Source organism: Mycteria americana, chromosome 1 (genome assembly GCF_035582795.1).
Source record: "Mycteria americana isolate JAX WOST 10 ecotype Jacksonville Zoo and Gardens chromosome 1, USCA_MyAme_1.0, whole genome shotgun sequence".
In the NCBI taxonomy this organism is placed as follows: domain Eukaryota; kingdom Metazoa; phylum Chordata; class Aves; order Ciconiiformes; family Ciconiidae; genus Mycteria; species Mycteria americana.
Genome location: NC_134365.1, coordinates 95,686,078 through 95,701,548, shown reverse-complemented (window position 1 = coordinate 95,701,548; position 15,471 = coordinate 95,686,078). Strand labels below are relative to the sequence as shown.

At 42.9% G+C, this 15,471-nt stretch overlaps 1 protein-coding gene across 4 annotated transcripts in view; it reads right to left on the bottom strand.

The window, feature by feature from the left end:
- Positions 1-15,471, bottom strand: part of NME7 (NME/NM23 family member 7) — a 94,015-nt gene that overhangs the window by 14,915 nt on the left and 63,629 nt on the right. For all 4 annotated transcript variants that reach the window (XM_075513466.1, XM_075513494.1, XM_075513474.1 and 1 more), the window contains one exon: positions 3,939-4,046. In XM_075513466.1, the coding sequence (XP_075369581.1) occupies positions 3,939-4,046 (108 nt within the window). The remainder of the gene's footprint in view (positions 1-3,938; positions 4,047-15,471) is intronic.

The following is a 15,471-nucleotide window of genomic DNA, read 5'->3' as shown; positions in this document are numbered from 1 at the left end:
TGCACCGGCATAAAGGAGACAGGCTGTGGACATGAGAGAGAGAGAATTCTGCTGAAGTACTAAGATGCTCTGTGAGTGTGGGTGAGACTTTCATTTTTCCCTTGCAGACTACGCCTTTTTTTCTGCTGCCATTGAAAAGCCATGACTGAGGGATTTTAGGCATGTGGTGACAAATACCTGTTTGCTTGTTTAAATCCAGCCCCTTTTGGCAGAAACTAGAAGTTGTCAACTTTTAATGACATCTTGGAAATGGTTTAAAAAGCTGCAACTTTGTTGATACTGTTTGTGATTCTCAGTGTTGAATTTCACCAGTCTATTCCTTAAACTAGATGCAATTTCCCGGCAAACAGCACTTTAACCCACAGATCTGATTTTATTTCATGAAGGGAGATTGTGACGCAGTTAGCTCTTCCTCTCCCCTCAATGAAAACATCATTTTGGTAGTGTAAAATTATCCAACCTTGGAAAACTCTTGCTGCTCCATCATTCTGCTATAGTCTGACAGCAAAACACTTACAAATACATGTAGACAGTAAAACAGAAGCTATGCATGCGCTGGAAAAACATCTGCACTGACGCAAAAATCCATCCAAGATATGCTTACACACCGCTTCAACCCCCTTGTACCAACCTTAGTTTTGAGGCATGGAATGAGTGAGTGAGCTTGTTCTGGTTTTCATAGTGAGTACTCCTGTCTCTATAAACTCCCTTACTTTAAGATTTTCCCATTTTACTGGACTTTAATGAAAGCAAACAAAGCCAAAATCAGATAATAATTAGTAAGTTAATATAAAACACAGGAAATACCAACTGATGTGCACAATTACGACTGTCTACAAATAAACCTGGACCCTATCTGGAGAATTTGAATCCCTAGTGCCTGTAGTATTCCAAGCCCCACACAAGCTCACTGTAGAGACAATCCAGATCAGGAGTCATGGTGGTCATCCAAGAAAGGGCTAAGAAGATGTCCCTGCAGAAGCACTGTTAGGTGCTGATATCGAGTTCCAAGGACATATTCAGCCAAAGAGAAGACTCTTGACTTTCATTTCATTAAATATGTCATTGTACAAGCAATGTCATGTCATGTACAAGCAATGTATGTCATTGAAGTCTCTGAAGAATAGCCACGAGCAGGTTGAAAGCTTATGGGTAAGAATCAGAGACCAAGGCAACAAAGGGAACCTTGTGGTTGCTGTCTACTACAGGCTGCCTGATCATGGGGAGCCTATTGATGAAGCCTTCTTACTCCAGCTACAGGAGGCAACATGCTCACAGGCCCTTGTCCCATTGAGGGACTTCAACCACCCTGACATCTGCTGGAAAAGTAACACGGTGAGCTATAGGCAACCCAGGAGATTCCTGCAATGCACTGAGGATAACTTCTTAAGCCGGGTAACAGACAGCCTTACCAGAGGGGATGCGATACTGGACCAACACAAGTGAGCTAATCGGTGATGTCAAGGTTGGAGGCAGCCTAGGCTGCAGTGATCATGCACTGGTGGAGTTCACAGTCCTGGGGGATACGGGTCAGGCAAAGAGTAAAGTCGGGACCCTGAATTTTAGGAAAGCAAAATTCCACCTCTTCAAGGAGTTAGTCAGTAGGATTCCTGGGAAACTGCCCTCAGGGACAAGGGAGCAGAACAGAGCTGGCAGATCTTTAAGGATGCTTTCCATAGAGCACAAGAGCTCTCGATACCCAGGAAAGAAAGGCAGGAGACTGGCATGGATGAGTCAAGACCTGCTGGTCAAACTAAAAGGCAAGAAGGAAATGCACAGGCAGTGGAAGCAGGGACAGGTATCCTGGGAAGAATATAGGGATGCTGCCTGGTTGTGTAAGGATGGGGTCAGGAAGGCCAAGGCACAGCTGGAGCTGAACGTGGCAAGGGATGCAAGGAATAATAAGAAGGGCTTCTACAGGTATGTCAGCCAGAAAAGGAAGGTCAAAGAAAGCGTACCCCCCTGATAAGCAAGACTGGAAAACTGGTAACAATGGACAAGAAGGCGACTGAGGTAGTCAACAACTTCTTTGCCTCAGTCTTCACTGGCAATCTGTCTTCCCACACCTCTCGAGTGGATGGACCACAAGGTAAGGATTGGGGGAGCAAAGCCCCTCCCACTGTATGAGAAGATCAAGTTTGTGACCACCTGAGGAACCTGAACGTATGTAAGTCTATGGGACCTGATGAGATGCATCCCAGAGTCCTGAGGGAATTGGCTGATGTAGGTGCCAAGCCACTCCCCATGATATTTGAAAAGTCATGGCAGTCAGGTGAAGGCCCTGGTGACTGGAAGAAGGGAAACATTGTGCCCATTTTGAAAAAGGGTAGAAAGGAAGACCCTGGGAACTGCCGACCTGTCAGCCTCACCTCTGTGCCTGGGAAGATCATGGAACAGATCCTCCTAGAAGCTATGCTAAGGCACATGGAGGACAGGGAGGTGATTTGAGACAGCCGGCATGGCCTCACCAGGGGCAAGTCCTGCCTGACCAACCTAGTGGCCTTCTATGATGGAGTGACTACATCAGTGGACAAGGGAAGAGCTACAGATGTTGTCTATCTGCACTTCTGTAAGGCCTTTGACACGGTCCCCCACAACATCCTTCTCTCTAAATTGGAGAGATATGGATTTGATGGGTGGACTATTCCGTGGATGTGGAATTGGTTGGATGGTCACATCCAGAGGGTAGTGGTCAACGGCTCAATGTCCAGATGGAGATCGGTGACAAGTGGTGTCCCTCAGGGGTCCATATTGGGATCAGTACTGTTTAATATCTTCATCAATGACATAGACAGTGGGATCGAGTGCACCTCAGCAAGTTTGCAGATGACACCAAGCTGAGTGGTGCGGTTGACACGCCTGAGGGATGGGATGTCATCCAGAGGGACCTGGATAAGCTGGAGAAGTGGGCCCATATGAACCTCATGAGGTTCAACAAGGCCAAGCGCAAAGTCCTGCACCTGGGTTGGGGCAATCCCCGGTATCAATACAAGCTGGAGGATGAAGGGATTGACAGCAGCCCTGCAGAGAAGGACTTGGGTGTCCTGGTGGATGAAAAGCTGGACATGAGCTGACAATGTGCGCTTGCAGCCCAGAAGGCCAGCCATATCTGGGCTACATCAAAAGAAGCGTGACCAGCAGGTCGAGGGAGGTGATTCTGCCCCTCTGCTCCGCTCTGGGGAGACCCCACCTGGAGTACTGCGTCCAGCTCTGGAGTCTTCAGCACAGGAAGGACACGGAGCTGTTGGAGTGGGCCCAGAGGAGGGCCACAAAAATGATCCGAGGGCTGGAGCACCTCTCCTGTGAAGAAAGGCTGAGAGAGTTGGGGTTATTCAGCCTGGAGAACAGAAGGCTCCTGGGAGACCTTATAGCAGCCTTTCAGTACTTAAAGGGGGCTTATAAGAAAGATGGGAACACACTGTTTAGCAGGGCCTGTTGTGATAGGACAAGGGGTAACGGTTTTAAACTAAAAGAAGGTAGATTTAGACTAGATATAAGGAAGACATTTTTTACAATGAGTGTGGTGAAACACTGGAACAGGTTGTCCAGAGAGGCAGTGGAGGCCCCATCCCTGGCAATGTTCAAGGTCAAGTTGAACAGGGCTCTGAGCAACCTGATCTAGTTGAAGATGTCCCTGCTTATTGCAGGGGGTTGGACTAGATGACCTTTAAAGGTCACTTCCAACCCAAACTATTCTATGTTTCTATGATTCTATACTCACTCAAGAAAACTGCATGGATGAATTTTTTACAGTATCAGAATTAACAGAGTTAAATGCCTTTAATAAACTCTTTGCTTTTGTTTCTAGTTGATCACTGATCTCCAACACAGCTATCCACATATAAAACACTTCAACAGCTTAAAACAGTGTCAAGTATAGCTTTTCACTTTAAAACTTCCTATGATATAAAAGCACATGTTTGTCTAGCAGGTCTTACCTCCAAAAGTCCATCTTCAGGTAAGTCTGTGCAGTGGACAGCATTCTGAATCTTGTTCTTCCCAAAGACAGCACGCAGAGTTCCAGGTCGGAGATGACGGGCTATTTCCTGTAGAACACAAGAAAACCAGAAGACCTTTGTGAACCACAGTGTTCCTTTATATCGTGGATGCAACAGAACCTTATAAAGTAAAACATTATTGTGCTATCAATATATGTGTGGTACACTATAAAACAAAACAGAGAGGGAAATTCCAGCTTGCACTACACACATACACAACTGCTGAAAAACCATGACCAAGACTGTGAAAACTAACTGCTTGAAATTGGGCCAATCAAGCCACCTTGGGTGAAATGCAGGACTCTTCATATTGCAGATACACCTGCCTGATACTGGTATTAATACAATTAGCTCATGTTAACACCTTTGCAGCTCTCAAGCATGGAATGTGCCATCTTTAGTGAGCAGACGCAAGTGCACCACCTTGCAGACTCCCTCCACTAACACTGAACTATTTGCCTCAGAACCTGACATTTGTGAAGCCCAGCTACTGAACAGCCTCTCAGTCTCCTCTGCGATACTTCTCTAACACCATGACTACTGCCAACATCTGATCCCCTCTGAGGATCAGTCCAGACTCTATCTACATCTTTCTCTCTTCTTTGAAGTTGACATGTCGATACTCTTCTTCATCTACAATGCCAAACGCCTCCTTGGCCTCTCAGAGTGTTTCTCTTACTACAGCAGATACTACTCAGGTCCTGAGATAACATTCCTCCCCTACCTCTTTACTGTGGTATATCTCCCATCTTATACCACAGAGGACTGCCTTCATTGGCTCTCCCCTCCACCACGCTCTTTCTTTCAAGGCATAATGCAGCCCTGCTGTACTTCTCTGCACTATCACCTTCCAGTGTTGTCTTTTAACCCCTTTCCTATGCCAACTGTGCTACACCTTGTTGGCCTCTCTTCCCAACACCCTGGAGCTCTTCTCCAAGCCTACCTCATGCACAGTATGCCTCCTTTTAAAACTCAGTGGTGATGGCATTAACCCAGTTTTCAGTCCTTAAAACTCTTCAGACATTCTTCCATGAGTGCCTCCTGAGCACTGCTGCCTGTGAGGGGACAGGCCAATGACAAGCTCACACTATAGCTTGAGAAAAACTGAACAAACTGAACAACAACAACAAAAAAAGCATTCTTCCTTGCCAACAGAGCCTACATTGGCCCCTTTCTGAAAAGGCACTGGGTACATTAGCATGTAATCACTTTGGAAGTGGCCAGTGCAGTTTCACTGTGCCACTCCCAGGTGTTTGTTTCGGTGTCACAGCTGAAGGTTACTGCCCCCACAGCTGAGTCACCAGACTGGATTGTCCAAGCATTTCTTAACTTCCAGTGTCAAATGGGTTCAAAGTGACTTCAGTAGTGGCTCTTGGCTGACCTGGAAAACTTTGCACAGGTACAGATGAGAACTACTCACATGATGCACACTCTCTTCTGGGATGGCAGTGAATATTTTAAGTGAGTCCCAAAAGACTTCACGAGAGCATTATCTAACATCCTTTAGCCACCTTCTAGCTTCACCCACTTGTTGTGTCTCATTACTAAACTAAGGCGATTGGATGTTAAGGGCAAGATCTTCTCTTAGCCCAGCAAGTCCTGGATATTTTCCTGTAATAACAATTAACAATTATGGTGATCTGTTACCTAGTAACCTAGATCTGTTACCTATGCTGATCTGTTACCCACCTGAAAGACAATTAAATTGCTTTAATGGTTGGAGTGTGTCTAACCCAAAACATGCTTCGAGAAGTTTCAGTTCCCCATTGTTACTGTATGTACCTCACAAGTTATACAGGATCTTTGGATATGGATGTCAAGGATATTTGAATAAGATACACTCAACATCAAACAAATTTTGTTTCAGAGGAAAATTCAAGAGTTTCACTTAAAAAAAAAAAAAAGCCCCAAGGAGAAAAAAAACCCTCTTCTACATGGTCCTCATTAAAGGCTTGCGATAAGAAAGTCTGTTGGAGAAACAAAAGTCACATGCCAGTTAACTATAGCTATGTAACACTTTAATCAAGCCTTCCTTGAAACAACTGTTGATTCCATTAACAACTAGCTGTCAGGAAGCCGGCAATAGCACTAGGCTTTCAATTATTTTAAGGAAAGTTTGGGCATATTAGAAAAAATTATTGTGGCTACAAAACCTTTGGAAACACTTTAGCAAGAAACAGCTCAGATCTAAAAAGCTAAAGGTTGGTATTTCATATTCTGTTTATTTCCTATCCATCAAACTCTTTTGCTCAAACTGTTCCATCCTCCAACAGGTCCAAAAATGCTACTTATGAAACTTTCCCAAGTTTTCCCTTGACCCATCTTCCTCACCAAACCCACTGTTCTTTTTTTTTCTTTCTTTAAAAGCAGCTATGGCCTCCTGACTTATCATTTGTCCTAAGCTCTCATTTCTACTTCACAACTTCATAACAGAAGACCTCGTTTCTTCTCTCAGACTCACTCTCTCCCACTAACATTGGCAAAAGCTCCTACTGTTGCAGTACACAATCTCCTGTTCTTCCTTCAATCTTTCAATGCAGGCTGCTACGCATTCTCCTGCCCTCCTAAAACTCATCAGCCATCTTGCCCAAAAAGGGACTCATTCTGTTCTGCCTGGGATTGCACTAGATCAGAAGTACACAAAAATAGGTCCTCCAGCACTTTACATTGTTAGCACCTGATTAATAAGAATCTAAATAAGCCTTTCTTGCCATCATTTAACAAACAGGACAAGAGGTAAAGCAGTCTCTGCTTATATTTACACAGCCAAAAAGGTCAATAATTTTTGTCAGTTCCGAAGTTTTACTATTCTGTCGCTTACTACACCACTGAGGAACCCTCAGGGAACAAGGCCTCTGTAAATGATGGAGATACAAAGAGCTGTATGGATCATATAAAGGTGTCCTTGTGTATGTATGGCTGGAAATCTTGGGAACGTTTCAGGGAAGGAGAGAGAGAGTTCCTTACAGAACTTATTCCTCATAGCACAAATTAATATACGCTCTTCTGCTCCACAACAGGAAGCTTGCCAAGCATTTTATTTATAGGGCCTCATCTGCAACAACAGGCAGATACAAATATAATAGTGGGGTTTGGGTTGGTTCCCCCACACCCCTCCATCCCCTTTTAAAACTCTTTTTTCTTAAGCTTTCTGCTGAGCCTAGTTTCCGGAGTATGTGTTTTGTGTACTAGTTTTCAAAAACTTTTTGAAAGAAGTTGAGAGTGGGATGATGGAGGAGTTAAGAGCAGCTACAGCTCTACCATATGCATGACAGGAGAGCAACATGTGTGCACAGGAACTTCATGTGCCTGTGTAAATGGGGATGCCATGAACTTGCACCTCACATAAAGAATACTCTGTCTGTGGCAAAACAAACCAGGGCTGCTGTACCAAAAGACTTCATTCTCTTTAGTCTTATTCAGCAGGCTATTTGATCACACCTTACAGGCTGGGCTTTGATCTACAGCTAGCCCTTTGAAGATCCTTGTCCTACACAAGATACAGATGCCTATATTTCATGTTTTTCTCTATCATATAACTGTGCCCAGTGCAACACTGCCTGTACGAAGTACTTAGCACATTCTAAAATCTTTCTATTTCTATACAAGTAAAGGGAAACAAAAATGTCACCAATGCCAGTAATATGTCAAAATCAGACTGAAAAATCATAAACATACTCATGAGCAAAGCTCATTAACTGCTTTTCCTTCAAATGGCTGTTTTTTCGTGGGCTGGATGGGAAGTTACCTAGAACAGTAACATGTATTCCAGCCCAAACTGTAGATTTCAAGAAAATTTGGCCAGGTTTTTTAAAGCATCTGCCCTGAATACTTTTTCGGTTATCTAGAAAGGCCAAAAGGCCACTGCTCTTAAACATTTCTGCATGGTTGTTGTTGTTTAAATAGCATTCAAGGAAAAGCCAAAGAGGCGACCACTGACTCTGTGCAGCAACCATTCCCTCCCTCCTCAGTGGGAAACAGCACAAACTCCAATGGACCAAGAACACACAAAGGAACTTTTACAGCCTAAAACTTTGTTCTACTTGAACATGAACTAGAACAAGGGAACCTTGAAAATTCGTTACTGGTCCTCTTGAGTGAAGCAGAATAAAAATAAGAGAGTTTATGATCAAACGCTCTCCTACCCACAGTGTGCTCCCAGGGCAGGTTCATTCTTTTAGGTTTGCTTCCAGGCCAGCAGCATTCAGAGGACTTCTTGGGCTGCAACAAACTCTGCACAGTCCCCTCTAAGCCCCCTGTAAAACACCTTGTTTTCCTTCGCTGTCTAAGCCCTGACTGTGCATCTGCTCCTTGCTCTTCTTGGCATTCCTCATTCATCACTCTCTCTGAATGCTTTATGTTGACTTGGTCTCCCCAGCTCTGCTTTCCCCACACTGTACTCATGAAGCTTTTTTCTTCTGCAGTTCTCCATGCTCTGCTGCTGTCATGAAAGAGATGGTTCCTCTTTCCCCTTGAGGGTGCTAACTGATCCAGAAGGCAGTAGCCAGCCTCAGGCAAACAAGCAAGTGCCTTTCTCCTTTTAAGGACCAGCTATGCCCTTGTCAAGAGAACAGAACACACATTAACTATGAACAAACAAAATAATGTAAATTCCACCACTCACCATGGAATTTGTCTGGCTGAACTTTAGCCATAGGAAAGCTGGCTGCCTTGTCCAAGCGAGGCACCTGAGCTTCCTCTGTAGTGAGCAGAGGGTGATAAGCCCTTTCAGGAAAAAAAAAAGACGACTCTTTTGCAGTACAACACCTATGTAAGGTAGGTAGGATAAGTGCCTCTCTCTTGTCTTCCCATCATCACAGCTCTTCAGTTGGCTTTTATTTTCAGGGGATTTTAGCACCAGTCATATCACACACTGCTGGGTGCAGCAGGGAGCTGTACAAAATACTCATTCCTACACACGTCATCAACAAGAGGTAAAATGATAAAAGCAGCACAGTTTCTGTCATGCAGAGTACAATACCAGACAAGCATCTCCTGTAATGCTTATTCAAGCTAAGAAACAGCTTAATATTATTGTTACTGTGGGAACAACCTCAGCTGATCAGTCTGATATATCCTTCACAGAAGTTCCCATCAAAAGACAAAGGCTTAACTGTCAAAATGAAATCTGTGGTCACAGATGATCTTGTGGATGATACCACAAGGGCCAGCTTGCTTCACATGGTTTTTTTGCAGCCCATACTCCTTCCAAACTCTAGCCAACCAATTTTGATGTGTGTGCTTCCCCACTAGTTACCTCAGCTCTGACCTGGTTTAAGTTCCCCAGTTTCATGCAATGAGCCACCTTGCACTCAACATCAGCTGCTGTAGAACACAACAATTTTCTACTCCTGCATCAATTCGAGGTCCATTTAAACATCCCTAAATGAAGTGCTAAGCCTTCTGTCTACATTGCAGAGAGAAAAATCTACATAAGATAGTGCTTTAAAGTCTTTAACTGGGGAAGAGCACATTTTGCCCTGAAACCTGGGGCCTGCCTGTTGAAAGGTACTTCAGAAAGTTTCTAAGTACAAAACCAGGTCAATGTTAAAGAGAATGCAATAGGTTTCCTTCAGCTTACATTTCACAAACCAATCCAGAAGTCTCTTGTTGACAAAGTGACACATTTTCTCTTTCTTTGTGTTCCACACGAGCTGCAGCAACGTCATGTACAAATATGGAGTCAGTATCAATGGCCTTACACACACTTCCAAGGGAGTCAGTGTTATCAGAAAGTCTTTTGTACTTTCCACATATCGCAAAAAAATAATCAAACCAGAACAACCTCCTCCAAACACACACACACACACTAAACACCCCTCATCTTTTAATCTTTATCACAAAACAAACTGATACACAGGTTCTCAAGAATCTGGAAAGGTTGCACTGAAAGTCTTTATAATATTTAGCCTAATCTTCTATCCCCTGAGCACTGTGCATTTGACCTAGACATTCAGGTTGTCTTCTCCTGACTGATGGCAAAATATTTATGCCTCCAATCACTCACTGGCCATCCTGACAAGTTTCTCATATCTTTAACTGAGCCAAGTCTGTGTGCATATAGTTATGTACTTGAAACAGTATGGCTGTAAAGGTTTGTTCAGCAAATTAAATGATCTGATCCAGGCAACAGCAGTCAAATTTTCAATTGCAAGGCTGTAAAAAGTGCATCTGAGACTCACCTCCTTCCAAAATCAAATAGTTTTGCAACAGTAGCAGCAAGTAATCAAACCATAGTTTATTTTGTTACAAAAGCCTACTCTGGTCTGAGTTAAAAAAAAAAAAAAAATCCATCTGCTTTTCTGTTTATTTTAAAGTCAGCCTACCTCTGAACTACCAGTATGAAGCCCTGTATCTTTTGGAAGTTTTGTTAACTGACCTAAAATTATCTTCCATACTCCAGTTTTGGCAGTTTTTCGGAAGCTCACAAGTCTGCAGAAGTTGTTACACTGTCTCCTTCTCACCCTCCATCCCCTGAGGCACTTTGATTCTCTCTGCTTCACTCCCACACGTTCCCTACCACTCCTCCTCTCTGGCAACCCAAAGGTGCTGCACCAACTCTCCACAGATTCTCTGCTGTGGGCAGCAAACGTGGCACATTTGCCAGCCTGAGATAGCATTTTCACTGGTCCTGGTGCTTCTGGTTGATGCTTAAGCAATTCTAATGATAACTGCCCTGCTCAGAAACTTTTTTACTGGAGTATTTGTGTGCCTATCTGCCATTGCCAATGGGCTGAATTTAGATAAGCGCAAGCTTCCGAGTTAAGTGTAAACTAGATTGGATGGTGAAGTCTTGAGGATAACTGACAAACCAAATGTAAGTTGGTCGCAAAATAGGAATAACGATAAAATATCTAGCTATCTTATTGTATTATCTGGTTGCAATAAGGGATATTTACATTACTTGACAAGTTGGAAAAAGGAAGCATTTAACAACTGAAAAGCAACTAACCCCACAAGACATCAGAAAACACAGTATAACTGTAAATTTGATTATCAGTTGCTTTACTTCAAGCTTTAAAGGTGAAATACTGGTCCTACTGATGCTTTTCCAGTGCCTTCAAGGCATCTAGAATTTCATCCATTTATTAATTCACCTGTAAAACAAGGATAAAAAAAATACTAGGCTGCAAGGGATATTTTGGGATTTCATTAATTCATGTTAGCAAAATATGTGGAGAGTCTCCAGTGAAAGTCACTATGAAGTTGCAAGACATTATTTTTAGTCTGCAGATATCTTGGCTGAGTTTTCCCCTCTAAGAGCAAGAATAATTTTATAATTATCTTTTCCTCTGAAATTTTTGAGACGGAATTTTACATTTGCAAAAGCAGTCCAGATATCTGAGGTTTACATTTGCAAAGCAGAAAAACTGCTTCAAAATCCTACTGAGACTTCCCTAGCTGAACCAACTTTGGACCATCCACTTCCATAGATCCTTCTCATTTGCGGCTTAGCATGGGAGAGAGCTTTCCCTTCCACTCTGTGCCCTCAAGCCACTTCAATACAACAGCAAGCTTTTCCTTGGAGGCAGCAGTGCTGCCATGTCTTCCCACACAGTTGTGAACAGTCCTGTTCTGATGGAAGGAATCACTCATTATTTGTGTTACAACTGTTTTTAAACCCCTTGCTGTGTTCAGGACTAGCTGTACTAGCCAGTGTTCCTATACATACAAATAGACAGTTCCTGGCCTGGAAAACTCATATGAGGAGACACAAAGAACAGAAAATAGGAGCAGAATGGACCCCATTTTTTGGAGTGGTAAACGAAGACAGGGAGACAGTAATTTCCCAGGGGCACAAAACACACACATTTCACAAGGATCACAAGTTCAGTGTCTAACTTCTAGCTCAGATCTTTTGAAACCCAGACCAGTTCCTCAACTATTCTCTCTCCCTGATTTAATGCTGCTTTAATTCCTGTGTAGCACACTGACAATAAGCCACAGTCTGCAAAACTCAGGCCATGCCAGGTCACCTATGGGAACTTGAGAGCTGCCATGGGAACATGAAGAACTGCTGCTCACCCATCTTCCACCCTGACCTCGTTCTAGTCCCTTGATCTGGGAAGTCAAGGGACGCAGAGAAAGGGAAAACTTCTTAGTAGGAGTATCCAAGGGAAGTTCCATGTGCACATTGGATGCAGTCTATCATACTGTAAGTGAGAGAAGCTGCTAAAAATTCTGCTCAGGTGGCCCTGCAGTAGAACAGAGAATGTCAGCCTAAAGCAAACAGACCAGCAAGCAGCACCCCAAATTATTCAGCAGGTTCTCAGCATTTGAATTAATTATTTTATATCCAGTTTTTAAAATGCCTTTGTTTAGTTAATAGTGTCCACAGACAATGAAACCAGTGGTACAGAATGAAAACTATTACTGCAGCTGTTCTCATGGCTGTCAGAAATTGCAGAGAGGGGGGATTTAAAATAAATAATAATAATAATACCCATCATAATCAGAAATGCAAAACCAGACTACCTACTTCTTCTTGTTACAGAAGGGAAAGCCTAGGCCACGGTAGTTGTTTTCACCCACTTTGAAGCCTTCAATAATGCAGCTCAGGCAGAAAATAACTGCAGATAGGCTCTGGCCACAGCATTGTACTACTTGCATTACTACAATGGCATGCAAAGCACCTAGGGAATTTCAGTCCATACACACCCTGTTGCAATGCACAGTACAAGGATACCACCTATACCATCTAGAAAGCCAACTGATCCCTGTTAGGGGAAACCCACTTGAGAAACTGATCGATCTCCTTCCAGCAGTGATCAGTTCCCCTCAGATCAATCTCTTTTGTGTACCAATTTATCATCAAGAGTACATAAGATACACTGTGATCTGCAGCTCCTTTTCTGTTTGGTTATTATTAGCTCTGTCACCAATTTATTAACAAAGCAGAGCCTGAACAAGCAGTCCTCTGGGATGATAGGTCTGATCATCCTTTTCACCTGTTTATTCCAAGGGATCTTAAAAAAAGAAAAAAGTCACGCACATCCAAGAATTGACAACTCATATACTGCCGCCTGAAAGACATGAAACCTTTTAGGACAGCTACAGTCAGCTCCAGGATACTCAAGAGCACAACATCATCGTGGTTATATGGAACCAAGTAAGTGCTTGACTGCCATTTTTCTACATGTTTATCACTTCCTCTGTTGCACATTTTCAACAAGCACCTTTGTGTGCTGCCTCTTGCTAACTGCCTTTTATATAGTGCTCTAGAAAAAGTCCTTGCAGCCTGTTCCACCAAGTTGTACCTTGACTTATTATTTTTGTAATAGTTTTTTCCTGGAGGTATCATTCGTATTACTTCATAACTTGAAGTATATGTAACAGCACTACAAAACTACTATGTTCCAACCAGAAGTCAGGAAGAATTCAAGTGAAGGACAAGGCTATCTATAGTCAACAAAAGCCTGAGTCAGGCATGTAAGCAAATGCTTTTAATGTATTCAAATCAAAGATTCTGCAAACACACAAGGTCACTGTGACCAGGATGCTAAGAAACTGGAGAAGGAGAAAACGTTGTTCAGTACAGTAACAGTATAATTTTCTTTCCCAGCCAGAGTGACCTCAGCACTTCCCATATCTTCTGGAAACACTGTTGCCTTTTTTCAAGGAAGGATTGAGGTTATACAGAATTTGGTTTTTGCTTGAATGCTTCTTTTCTTAATGCTACTTTTATATATTCAAAAACATCACTGTCCAATGTGAAAGAGTGATTTGCTGTCTGCTGTAACCAAACAGAACACAAGGGAAGCAAAGAAAACAACCACATAGACTGAAATTAACCCAGAACCATCACATTCTCAAAAAGGCTCTTACCTTGTGCCTTTATGGACTGAATATATTATTGAATCTATTCTCAGAAACCTCAGCAGCTACAGCAGAACCATAATAGAACTGTCCAAAGGAGGGGGGGGGGGGGCAGGGGAGAAAACCCAAAATAAAAAGAAAGGGAATCACCAAGGAAGGTAGACCTCCTGTGATCGCAGGAGGAGACTACAACCTAGAAATTCTGATGACCGGCTCTGTGTCTTACTGACAAAGACTGTATTTTCACAAGGGGGAAGAATACTTGGATTTTTAAATAGACAAATAGACAAATTTTAAATAGACAAATTTATGTAACTCACAGCATTTATAATAATCTTGTGCTCATCATAGAGACTTAAAATACCACTTTTTAAATAACACCCACCTACTACTTTGGGATGCACTCAGTCTGAGTGCAAAGGGAGCCTTTATGATCCCTAAGCCCGTCTTTCAGGCTTCTTTCACACCTGCCTGTAGATACAATTGGTCTTTGTGACTCCAGATTAGGATAAATGTCTTCATGTGTCTGCAGAGGTGAACGGTACAAAGTCCTTAACCAAGAAATTGAGTTTTCTTAAAAAGTAAATATTCTAAGTGTGGCTTAAACCTTTACAAAAATGGCTAGCCCTATGATGCTTGGCAGGGAAAGGCCTAAAAAGCTAGCTCCAGGATACCCTGGCACGTTATCCATTCTGGGGAGTATCCATTCTGGGACGTCTCTATGGTAGTACAGCAAGTCAAGGAAGATCAGTAACCAGTGCTGCTAATGCCTTGCGGCACGTTGCCTTGCGTTCCTTCAGTCTCTGGGTTCACGTTCAGCTTCTCTCCTCTTGCTAAAATAGGGCAAGCTATTCCAGCAGGAACCAGTCACGAGGAGCCCAGGAAGAACCAGTTCAAAGCTAGAGACAGCCCGACATAAAGGAAAGACAGGAACACAGATGGGAACCCTGAGGCTTCTGAACTTGATGCTACTTTCCAGGAGGGCACACAGGATTTTTGACAAAGTGATGATAACTTCCTGAAAATGTCCAGAAATTGCAGTTAAGAAGGTGCCTTGTCATCAGGGGATACTAAAATATCATAGTAACAGGTAGCAGAGGAAACTACAAAAAACCCCTACATAGGCTAGAGGGGCTTTTGTAGCCAACTGAGAAAAAAAAAAAGCATTGCAGCAATCGGAAACAAGATGCAAATGTACTCTGGTTTCAGTCCTCTCCCAGAGGTCCCCAGCACCTTCAGTCCAGAGAATGAAAGCAGCAGAATCCTCCAGCGTCATGCCTCTGTGGTGGTAGTGGGCTTGATATCAGACAGTGCAATATCTTTTATTATCTACTTTACCAAATGACTGTAATTTGTGACCACTGAATCTAAGTCAAATTACCTCCCATCCAGGATTTATTTAGGCAGAAAATGTAGCATGCTGACATGTTCAAGTCTGGTAGCTCTGGAGCTTCAGACAAGGAGTGGCAGATAAAAGTTTGAAAAAAACCCTGTAATCTTGCCAACATGCCTCAATCACATTGGATTTAAAGCAGAGTTCAGTCTTGAGGGCTCTGTCAGTATTTAGGCTCCTGATGGAGACTGCCAGTCACCACTAATAACAGCAATTTTCAACACATATGCACGTACCCACCAAGAATCAAAATGAGCCTACAAA